Source organism: Salmo salar, chromosome ssa20 (genome assembly GCF_905237065.1).
Source record: "Salmo salar chromosome ssa20, Ssal_v3.1, whole genome shotgun sequence".
NCBI classification, from domain to species: Eukaryota; Metazoa; Chordata; class Actinopteri; order Salmoniformes; family Salmonidae; genus Salmo; species Salmo salar.
In genome coordinates, this window is record NC_059461.1 from 52,647,696 (window position 1) to 52,659,778 (window position 12,083).

A 12,083-nucleotide genomic window follows, 5' to 3' on the forward strand; every position below is an offset into this window, starting at 1 on the left:
TTGGAGGAGATCTACATTTTTGTTTAGATACAGTCCTTGATAGGTCCTCGGATAAACCCTCCCTTCTTACCAAAGCCGCCAAGCTCACCATGTCATTCATGAAAGATCTTAATTTACTAGACATCTGGAGACAGTTGCACCCACAGGATAGGGACTACTCTTTTTATTCACACCCACACAAGACACACACACGCATAGATAACTTTTTACTATCGACCCAACTGTTTCATAGAGTGTTAGATATCGAGTATCTCCCCAGATTGCTTAGCGACCATTCTCCTCTGGTATTATCAATCTCCATTCCTAACAAGGTAAACGGAGCATATAGATGGAGACTAAATCCTACACTCCTAAAGCAACCAGAATTTTGTGCATTTATCAAAGAGCAGATCAATATTTTTACTTTGACAAACAAACCCTCCGCTCCTGACAGTTTCATTCTTTGGGACACATTGAAAGCCTATCTGAGGGGACAGATCATTTCCTATACTAAAGGGTTGAAGAGAAAATACGGTGCGGAACTGAATGTCCTTGAATCTGAAATCTCTGAGCTGGAGAAAACCTACCAAAGAGGCCCGACTAAAGATCTATATAGGCTTTTGGTAAATAAAAAACTGAAATATAATATTCTGAACACATATCAAGCTGAGAGGGCCATCACTAAATCAAAACAGCGTTATTACGAGCTTGGAGAGAAAGCTCACAAAGTACTGGCATGGCAACTGAAAGCAGAGGAAAGTAAGAGGACAATTAATGCTATAGAAACCCTTACTAATGAGATATCTTTCGACCCTACCGAAATTAATAATACCTTTAAGAAATACTATGAAGACCTCTACACTTCCCAATCAAGCGATGATCTGTCGGAGATCGACTCCTTTCTCTCCTCTCTCAACCTCCCATGCCTGTCAGAGGAAGACAGAGAGCGCCTGAGTGAAAACTTCTCTGTTCCTGAATTGGTGGAAGCCATTAAATCCTTACCTTCTAATAAATCTCCTGGGGAGGATGGCTTCCCTCCAGAGTTCTATAAAGAATTTAGGGAGCTGTTGGTCCCCTACCTCATGGAGGTACTTAAAAAAGCCGGGGAAGACGACTGCTTTCCAGAGTCTTTCTCTCAAGCAGTGATTACTGTAATCCACAAGAAAGGGAAAAACCCGCTAAAGTGCGCCTCCTATAGACCAATCTCTCTCCTTAACACAGATTGTAAACTGGTCACCAAGATGCTATCTAAGAGACTGGAGTCATGTCTTCCCCTGTTGGTCAACCCAGATCAGACTGGCTTCATAATTAATAGACTGTCCTCCAATAATCTCAGAAGGTTCTTTGATATAATTCACCTTGCTAACAAAAACAAAATACCTAGTGTCGCAGTCTCCCTCGACGCTGAAAAGGCCTTTGATAGGGTTGAATGGCCATACCTCTTTCGCGTCTTGGAAAAGTTTGGTTTAGGTACCGTTTTTGTAAATTTGATAAAATCACTCTACAAATCTCCTAAAGCTAGGATTGCTACCAATGGGATTACTTCCTCCTCTTTCCCTCTCTATAGGGGGAACAGACAAGGTTGCCCAATTAGCCCCCACCTCTTTGCCCTCGCCATCGAACCGTTGGCTGAGGCTATTAGATCGTGCCCTGACATACATGGCTTTGAGGTGGGCCCCCATACCCATAAACTATCACTCTTTGCGGACGACCTTATCTTATTTCTAACAAACCCAGAACACTCCCTCTCTCACTTGCAGATCCTACTACAGTGTTATAGCTCTTTCTCTGGATATAAGGTTAACTTCGATAAAAGCGAAATCTTACCGCTGTCTGTCTTTGACCATCATACCATCAAGCACAAGTTTCCTTTTCGATGGTCGCCTCTGGGCTTCACATATTTGGGCATAATGGTGGATGGTAACCTGAACAACCTCTATAAACTCAATCTGGCCGGCTTGTTGCAGAAGGTGGAGGGTGACCTGTGTAGGTGGATGGACTTGCCTCTCACCCTACTGGGTAGAATCAATGTGATTAAAATGAATATCCTGCCCAGATTTCTATATTTGTTTCAATCTCTCCCTATCCCTGTGCCCGCAGCATTCTTTTCCTCTCTTGACAAGCTGACCAGACGGTTTATCTGGCATGGCAAAACCCAGAGGGTTAGCCTGGACAAACTGACCCTGGATTACGGTCAAGGGTGCTTAAACCTCCCCAATTTTAGAATGTACTACTGGGCTGCTCAGTCTAGGTTTCTCGCTCAGAGGTTTGACAATGGTCCCTCCCCCTCATGGTTGAACATTGAAAAACTTGAGATGAATGATGACACGGGGGCAGAATTGTTTTACAAATGGGACAGAAAATCTATAAAAACCATCAGACAACCCTTTAATCATACATTCTGTCCTGGCATGGTGTAAACTGCATGAGCTGTTCGGACGAGGGGGATTTCTCTCCCCTAAAACCCCTTTATGGAACAATAGATTGATCCCTATGTTTTTCCAGAATAGTAACTTTAGACCATGGTCTGATAAGGGGATCACTCTTCTGGAACACTGTTGTGAGGAGGGAGTTCTTATGTCTTTTGAACAGCTGAAACAGAAATACCACTTGTCTAACAGGGACTTCTTTAGCTACCTACAACTACGAGACTTAATTAGGGTGACTCTCAAGGGACAATGGAACCTACCTAAGATGTCACCTATTGAACAATTCTGCCATGCAGACCAACCACTACTCAAGACCATTTCCCGTGTTTACGATGCTCTAATGTCAGTACTAACACTGCCTGAGCTAGATAAACCCCGACTTAGATGGGAAAAAGATCTGGGTATTGATCTTGATGAGGGCCTATGGAGTGACCTATGCAGGGATGGTGTTACATCCACATTGAACTCCAGATACAGATTGATCCAGTTTAATTTCCTCCATCAGCTCTATATCACCCCATCTAGACTGCACAAGTTCAATCCTGATATCTCCTCCCTATGTTTTAGATGTGGCTCAGATGAAGGAACATTCCTCCATTCCACTTGGCAGTGTTCAAAACTATATGGTTTCTGGCAGGGGGTATGCGATACCATATCCTCAATCCACGGGGTTGCATTCCCTTTAGACCCCGAGGTCTGCCTACTGGGTAACTATACTAACACCAATCTTAGGCAAAGTCATACTATAAAGCTAACAGAAATATTGCTAGCGATTGCCAAGAAATGTATTGCCTTGAAATGGAAATCGGATTCCCCCCTACCAGTGGCAATGTGGCTATCGGAAGTTAATAGTTGTATCCCACTGGAGAAAATCACTTACTGCTTGAGGAATAAGTTAAAGACATTTTACAGAATTTGGCAACCTTTTATTGACTATATGGAGAATCTCCCCCCACACCACATTGATTGAATCTCTATATAATTCTTATATAATGTTTCACACGTAATGTATAATATGTAGCTTACAGCAGGTGACCATATGAATCAATGTCTCATTATTATTATTAATATTTATTTTATTATGATTTATGTATCATGTATGTTTTTTATGTATTATGTATGCCCGTATATATAATTTTTATTTTTTATTACGCTCGTCTGTTACCGTCACTTTGTCCTTTGTTGTCTAACATATTTTCACTTTTGTTTTGAATGTTCTTAATTGGAAAATGCAAAAATAAAATATTAAAATAAAAAAAAAATAAAAAAAAGATGCTGATAATACCAATGAACCCTTTTCAGCTGCTTGGTTCATCCTGTATATCACAATATAGACCTTTTTAAGCAACCAAAGGGCAATGCTAAGGTTAGGCAAAGGGCAAGCATTGTTTTGTGGTTATGCAGCAGACACACTCATTCCCCTTAGCCCCACCCGGTTGTTCACTGCTCTGTGAGAGCAGGTAGAGTGAACACCAAATTGACTCTCCATGCAGAATTCTGCAAAATTATCTTGTGTACAACGTAAAACACCAAATAATGCATGCAGAGCAGAATTAGACCGATACCCGCTAATTATCAAATTCCAGAAAAGACCCGTTTAAATTCTACAACCACCTAAAAGGAAGTGATTCACAAAACCTTCCATAACAAAGCCATCACCTACAGAGATGAACCTGGAGAAGAGTCCCCTAAGCAAGCTGGTCCTGGGGCTCTGTTCTCAAATACAAACAGACCCCACAAAGCCCCAGGACAGCAACACAATTAGACCCAACCAAATCATGAGATAACAAAAAGATAATTCTTTCCAATGTGTTGAGCAATTAACAAAAAAACAGCAAACTAGAATGCTATTTGGCCCTAAACAGAGAGTACACAGTAGCAGAATACCTGACCCAAACTAAAGGAAAGCTTTGACTATGTACAGACTCGGCGAGCATAGCCTTGCTACTGAGGAATGACGCCGTAGGCAGACCTGGCTCTCAAGAGAAGACAGGCTATGTGCACACTGCCCACAAAATGAGGTGGAAACTGTGCTACACATCCTAAACTGCCAAATGTATGACCATATTAGATTTTCATATTTCCCTCAGATTACACAGATCCACAAAGAATTTGAAAACAATCCCAATTTTGATCAACTCCCATATCTACTGGGTGAAAGACAGGGGGAGGGTAGGAGAGAATGGTTAAGAGGCGGAGGGCAGGAGAAAGAGGGAAAGGGTGGGAGAGAGGGAATGAGAAGTGTTGAGAGAGTGGGAGAGTGGATTAAAGAGGAGGTGGCCAGAGCAGGCACACAGCAGTAGGCCTAGGTCCTTTGTTTTCTCCACAGGATTTGGAAAAGGTGACCGCATGCTGGTAGTGGCAGTAACGGCATGTACAGTTGGTAGTGCAGGAGTGTTGGTGTGTTCAACAAGGACGTGTGCGTGCATGCATGTGTGTTGTGGTCGGAAGGGGCAGAGTGTGGGGAGGCAGGAAAATAACTAAAAGCCCCATTGAGGAACAATGAAGTAATGGAGAGAGGTGGTGTTGGGAGAACGCTGAGAGAATGGGAAACTGAAGCGGGAGAAAAGGGGTTCCTCATCCTCTCCCTGTCAGAGAGAACTCCCTCCCTGTGTTAAGAAGAATGTTGGCACTGTTCCATTGTTTCTTGAAATGGTTTCGCCATAGAAATAGAATCAATAGAACGGTCCACCCACCCATTGTGGCCTCATTAACTTGGATGGGGATGTCCGTTCTAGTAATTATATTTCTATGGCTTTCCCCTGTCTTATGTCAGTTACTGATAGTCAGTCAATTAGCCCATGTCAGCTAAAATGTTTTAGGTTGCTGAATTAGCCAGCTATCTGAACTTGTTATCGTGGTCGAATTACCAGTCGGGTGCACCCCATTGATTTTGTTAGTCAGTTTCATGGATGTGGGTATGCAGACCCGCAAGCAACTATGGCCCCTCATGATGAGTTCAGATTTGTTGTGGCCCTCACCCCCTCAAAGTTGCTCATCCCTGGATTAGATGTCCAGATAACAGGCTTCTCACTAATGAGCCCAACGAGCCCTGTGAGAAAGGAGATTCCTCTTCCTGTCAGAGAGCGAACTCCCTCCCTGTGTTAAAAAGAAAGAGAAGAATGTTGGCACTGTTCCATCATTTCTTGAAATGTTTCCCCATAGAAATATAATCAGTAGAATGGTCCACACATGGCATCATTAATTTAGGTGGGGATGTCCATTCTAGTAATTCTATTTCTATGGCTTTCCCCTGGATGTCGGCGCAATTAGATGCCCAGATAACGGACTTCTCACTAAGGAGCCCAACGGACCCTGGGAGAGAACTTCTCTCAGCGCAGCACCGGCCCGAGACGGATCACTTTTTCCTCAGGAACTGCAGGCTCTTTGTGTTCCCCCGGGCCATGTGAAACGATGGCTCACCAAGGCTCAGGGCCCGTATTCCAAAAGCCTTTCGGCGTCGAAGTGCTGATCTAGGATCAGGTCACGCCTCTCCATATCATCGTATTTCAGTATGATCTGAAAAGGCAGAAAGTATTCCAGATCAGCCCTCCTACTCGGAGACTGTGAATACGGGCCTGCGACTTGAAGGGGGGATGATGGAGGAGAGAAAGGAGATGGAGGGGTACCTAAAGACCCTCGGAGGGATGCAGTGTGAATGAAGTGAGTTAAAAAGGCTGGAGTGAAAGCTTGAGTCATCACCCCATGAATCTTCATCTGAGCCAGTTTGCTACAGCATGAAAATAAACTTGCAGCAACCGGTAATGTGGATTATAATTAATGACTTTTTTTCTAAGGGTTGATACATTTTTTTGTAAGGGAAAATCAAGTCTGAAATTTCGAAGTGGAAATTCCAAACTTCAGAAGCCTTTTTGAACCTCAAATACACTGCATTACAGGAAGGTTCTCCTACAACAGGGTGATCTCAGTGAGATCCTACTTCCTGTAGGAATCATTAAGCTGGAACAACTCGCCCGCCATTAAGTCCTAACGCTGAAGTACATTAAATGGTGCTATTAGGTGTTGGTGTGTGGAGACTCCTCAAGCAGAGGCAATTCATTAGGTTTAAAGTCTAAAGGACGCTACGCAGTCTTCACAAACGGGGCCGGCGAAGGTCAGTCTCTGTTGCGCTCAAATGTACGGCTGATTTTTTTTGGAACCTCCGTCGACCTAGTTTGCGTAGACTGTGTAGAGCTCTTAACAACCACGGGTCGTCACAATTGGCACCCAATTCCCTACATAGTGCAATACTTTTAACCAGAGCCCTTAAGGGACCTGGTCAAAAGTAGTGCACTATATAGGGAGTTGGGTGCCATTTGGGACATATCTATTGCGACTACTTCACTATCTCTCCTGTCATCTCTCATTATAACTCACTGTTGCTTTAGGGAGAGGGGGAGAGAGAGAGGTAGCAGGGTAGGGTACTGTGTGAAGCAGGGAGTTGTTTTTGGAACGTTGAGTACAGTGATGATGCTGGATAAGGAATGGAATCACTTCCTGGCAACACACACACTGGCACACGTTTCTCTCCCGTCTCCTCTCCTCAGCTACACTCACGCGTTCTGTCTGCTTCATCCCTCCTCTCTCTCTGTTTTTCTCCTCTGTGATACAAGCTGCATTGTCAACAGCTGCCTCACCTACTGCAGCCCTTAATTAGGAGGAGGAGCACCTCTCTCTCTCCTTCCCCTGGGCAGGGCCCTACCCTGTCAATAACAAAACAACAACATATGCAGCTGCTCTGTACAGTGTGTGTGGTAATGAACATGGACAATGAACAATAAACGTGCGTGCAGTCAGTGTGTGTATGTGTGTGGACCCGTGTGTGTGCTGGCATAATCATCTGTGCATCCCTCCAGAGCGTAGTGACAGATCTGTGTAGTGATAGTGACTACTGTATAGCAAGCCATGGATCTGGGTAACATTTGCGGTCTGGTGCGTAAAACTCAAGCCTCCATCGTAGAAAACAGGTTCCTGGGCAAACGCATTGACGAGCTGAAGGATGTAAGTTAAGTGTTTGAATGCACGTTTTATTTTTTTAAGATCGGGATTCTAGCTTGGATGGAGCCCGTTGGATGGAGCCCGTAAGACTTTGGTGGAAGTGCAAACTTTTTTTATTTCGGGTTGGGTGTTCCTCCGCTTCTAGTTCTAGCATGCACAAGATTACGAAGTGAGCTGTTTTCTAAGGAGAGCTCCTTGGTATGGAACACTGCAAAACTCCACTTTCTACAATATCTTTCTGTCCGTGTATGTTATTGAATGTGGGAGAGGGAGCGCTTGTGCTAACTATTCTTTGTCATAGTTTGATGGAAATGGGTACCTTTTTGTGAAGCGTTGTGTCCATAGTGTGTGTTGAAGTACGTACTGTAGCTAGATTCCGGGGTACTGTAGCTAGATTCCGGGGTACTGTAGCTAGATTCTGGGGTACTGTAGCTAGATTCCGGGGTACTGTAGCTAGATTCTGGGGTACTGTAGCTAGATTCTGGGGTACTGTAGCTAGATTCCGGGGTCCTGTAGCTAGATTCTGGGGCCGTGATGAGCGCTTACTTGTCAGGCATAAATGAACACTGAGAGATGGATACTCGCACGCAACGATGATCTAACTTAACCAGAGTCTGCTTAGAATGTCTCTTCTGTCTTTTGGTCTTTTTTTGCTTCTCTCTCCTGCCTTATTTTTATGGTTCCTATTGCTGACCTCCCTCTGCTCCTCTTCTCTCTCCTCCAGACGTTGGGGAGTGACGGGGTGCGGATCACCATGGAGAGTGCCCTGACGGCCAGGGACCGGGTGGGTGTACAGGACTTCGTCCTGCTGGAGAACCACACCAGCGAGGCAGCCTTCATGGAGAACCTCCGCAAGCGCTTCAAGGAGAACCTCATCTATGTAAGACTCGTACCCCAATTACACTCACCTCCTGGGTCATGTTCATTAGGTAGCAAACAAAAGCAAAAAGAGGAAGGACTACCTGAACTTGTCCAATAAACAACGCTTGTTTTTCCGTTGCGTAACATGTTGCTGCCCTCATGAATTTGTGCCTGCTGAAGAGACACTATTTGTATGTAGATGCATTCCCCCACTGTGTTGTCACCTTAGAGAGAGAGAGTTCATGGTGTCTTTGTCTCTCTCTCAGACGTACATCGGCTCAGTCCTGGTGTCGGTGAACCCCTACAAGGATCTGGAGATCTACACCAAGAACCACATGGAGCGCTACCGAGGTGTCAACTTCTACGAGGTCTCTCCCCACATGTGAGTAGCCTGAACCCGGGTGTCCCAACCCACCATCTGTCCCCCTCCTCTCCCATCCCAGTTGACTGAGTCGTGGACTAACAGTTATGTAACGGGGGGTTTTCTGAGTGTCTGCTCGGCATACATTACGTCGGCCCTGTTTGTTTTGAGTTGCTAGGGGAAGAGGGAATTCCTGGCCGGTTCCTCTGACTCTCTGACCACGGACGAACAATGGACTGTATTATGGAAATTCCGCCATGCGCTCGACATTCCCGGCTTCGCTGCTCCTAGACTCCGTGTTTTTTCCCCCCGTTCTACCCAACTATGAAGCCAAATGTTTTCTGTCTGTCTGAAGGGGAAAAGAGGGATGTGGGGCTGCATCTCGGTGCTAGAGGCATCACTACAGACCCAGGTTCGATTCCAGGCTGTATCACAACCAGCCATGATTGGGAGTCCAATAGGGCGGCGCACAATTGGCCCAGTGTCATCCGGGTTAGGGGAGGGTTTGGCTGGGGTAGGCCGCCATTGTAAACTAAGAATTTTTTTCTTATCTGACTTGCCTAGTTAAATAAAGGTTGAATAATATATATATTTTAAATGTGTTTTGGAAGGGAGGGAATATGGAGGAGGGACAGAGACAAATGGGCGATGGGGTGGGGGATGGTGCTATCAGAGGTATTACATTTGCAGTGGAAATTGTTTAAGGTAGTCCTTGTGGAATTGTCCATATACGAGATGGTCAAAACAGAACTACACATAATAAGTAATATATAATAAACTAATGAACAGTTCAGGATTTGCGTGGAAATGTGTAGTAATATCCCCTCTACTATATCTACTCTACTATATCCCCTCTACTATATCTACTCTACTATATCCCCTCTTCTATATCTACTCTACTGTATCCCCTCTACTATATCTACTCTACTGTATCCCCTCTACTGTACTGTATCCCCTCTACTATATCTACTCTACTGTATCCCCTCTACTTTACTGTATCCCCTCTACTGTACTGTATCCCCTCTACTATATCTACTTTACTGTATCCCCTCTACTGTACTGTATCCCCTCTACTATATCTACTCTACTGTATCCCCTCTACTCTACTGTATCCCCTCTACTATATCTACTCTACTGTATCCCCTCTACTTTACTGTATCCCCTCTACTGTACTGTATCCCCTCTACTATATCTACTCTACTGTATCCCCTCTACTATATCTACTGTACTGTATCCCCTCTACTGTACTGTATCCCCTCTACTGTACTGTATCCCCTCTACTGTACTGTATCCCCTCTACTATATCTACTGTACTGTATCCCCTCTACTGTACTGTATCCCCTCTACTGTATCTACTCTACTGTATCCCCTCTACTATATCTACTCTACTGTATCCCCTCTACTTTACTGTATCCCCTCTACTGTACTGTATCCCCTCTACTATATCTACTCTACTGTATCCCCTCTACTATATCTACTCTACTGTATCCCCTCTACTGTACTGTATCCCCTCTACTGTACTGTATCCCCTCTACTATATCTACTTTACTGTATCCCCTCTACTCAACTGTATCCCCTCTACTATATCTACTGTATCCCCTCTACTGTACTGTATCCCCTCTACTGTACTGTATCCCCTCTACTATATCTACTCTACTGTATCCCCTCTACTCTACTGTATCCCCTCTACTCTACTGTATCCCCTCTACTCTGTATCCACTCTACTGTATCCACTCTACTGTATCCACTCTACTGTATCCACTCTACTCTACTGTATCCCCTCTACTCTACTGTATCCACTCTACTGTATCCCCTCTACTCTACTGTATCCACTCTACTGTATCCCCTCCCCTCTACTGTATCCACTCTACTGTATCCCCTCTACTCTACTGTATCCCCTCTACTCTACTGTATCCCCTCTACTGTATCCCCTCTACTCTACTGTATCCCCTCTGCTGTATCCCCTCTGCTCTACTGTATCCACTCTACTCTACTGTATCCCCTCTACTGTATCCCCTCTGCTCTACTGTATCCCCTCTGCTCTACTGTATCCCCTCTACTCTACTGTATCCCCTCTGCTCTACTGTATCCCCTCCGCTGTATCCCCTCTGCTCTACTGTATCCCCTCCGCTGTATCCACTCTACTCTACTGTATCCACTCTACTGTATCCCCTCTACTCTACTGTATCCCCTCTACTGTATCCCCTCTGCTCTTCTGTATCCCCTCTGCTCTACTGTATCCCCTCTGCTGTATCCCCTCTGCTCTACTGTATCCCCTCCGCTGTATCCCCTCTGCTCTACTGTATCCCCTCTGCTATATCTACTCTACTGTATCCCCTCTACTTTACTGTATCCCCTCTACTGTACTGTATCCCCTCTACTATATCTACTCTACTGTATCCCCTCTACTTTACTGTATCCCCTCTACTGTACTGTATCCCCTCTACTATATCTACTGTACTGTATCCCCTCTACTGTACTGTATCCCCTCTACTGTACTATATCCCCTCTACTGTACTGTATCCCCTCTACTATATCTACTCTACTATATCCCCTCTACTGTACTGTATCCCCTCTACTGTACTGTATCCCCTCTACTATATCTACTGTACTGTATCCCCTCTACTATATCTACTGTACTGTATCCCCTCTACTATATCTACTGTACTGTATCCCCTCTACCCTACTGTATCCCCTCTACTATATCTACTGTACTGTATCCCCTCTACTCTACTGTATCCCCTCTACTATATCTACTCTACTGTATCCCCTCTACTCTACTGTATCCCCTCTACTGTACTGTATCCCCTCTACTATATCTACTCTACTGTATCCCCTCTACTATATCTACTCTACTGTATCCCCTCTACTGTACTGTATCACCTCTACTCTACTGTATCCCCTCTACTCTGTATCCCCTCGACTCTGTATCCCCTCTACTCTGTATCCCCTCTACTGTATCCACTCTACTCTACTGTATCCACTCTACTCTACTGTATCCACTCTACTCTACTGTATCCACTCTACTGTATCCACTCTACTCTACTGTATCCACTCTACTCTACTGTATCCACTCTACTCTACTGTATCCACTCTACTGTATCCCCTCTACTCTACTGTATCCCCTCTGCTGTATCCCCTCTGCTCTACTGTATCCACTCTACTCTACTGTATCCCCTCTACTCTACTGTATCCCCTCCGCTGTATCCCCTCTACTCTACTGTATCCACTCTACTGTATCCCCTCTGCTCTACTGTATCCCCTCTGCTGTATCCCCTCTGCTCTACTGTATCCACTCTACTCTACTGTATCCCCTCTACTGTATCCCCTCTACTCTACTGTATCCCCTCTACTCTACTGTATCCCCTCTGCTCTACTGTATCCCCTCTGCTCTACTGTATCCCCTCCGCTGTATCCCCTCTACTCTACTGTATCCACTCTACTGTATCCCCTCT

General features: G+C 44.8%; 1 protein-coding gene across 4 annotated transcripts in view; it reads left to right on the plus strand.

Annotated features, from left to right (window-relative positions):
* LOC106580786 (unconventional myosin-Ic) overlaps positions 1-12,083 on the plus strand; it is a 78,061-nt gene that overhangs the window by 41,496 nt on the left and 24,482 nt on the right. For all 4 annotated transcript variants that reach the window (XM_014162197.2, XM_014162196.2, XM_014162199.2 and 1 more), the window contains exons 2-3: positions 8,131-8,286; positions 8,534-8,649. In XM_014162197.2, the coding sequence (XP_014017672.1) occupies positions 8,131-8,286; positions 8,534-8,649 (272 nt within the window). The remainder of the gene's footprint in view (positions 1-8,130; positions 8,287-8,533; positions 8,650-12,083) is intronic.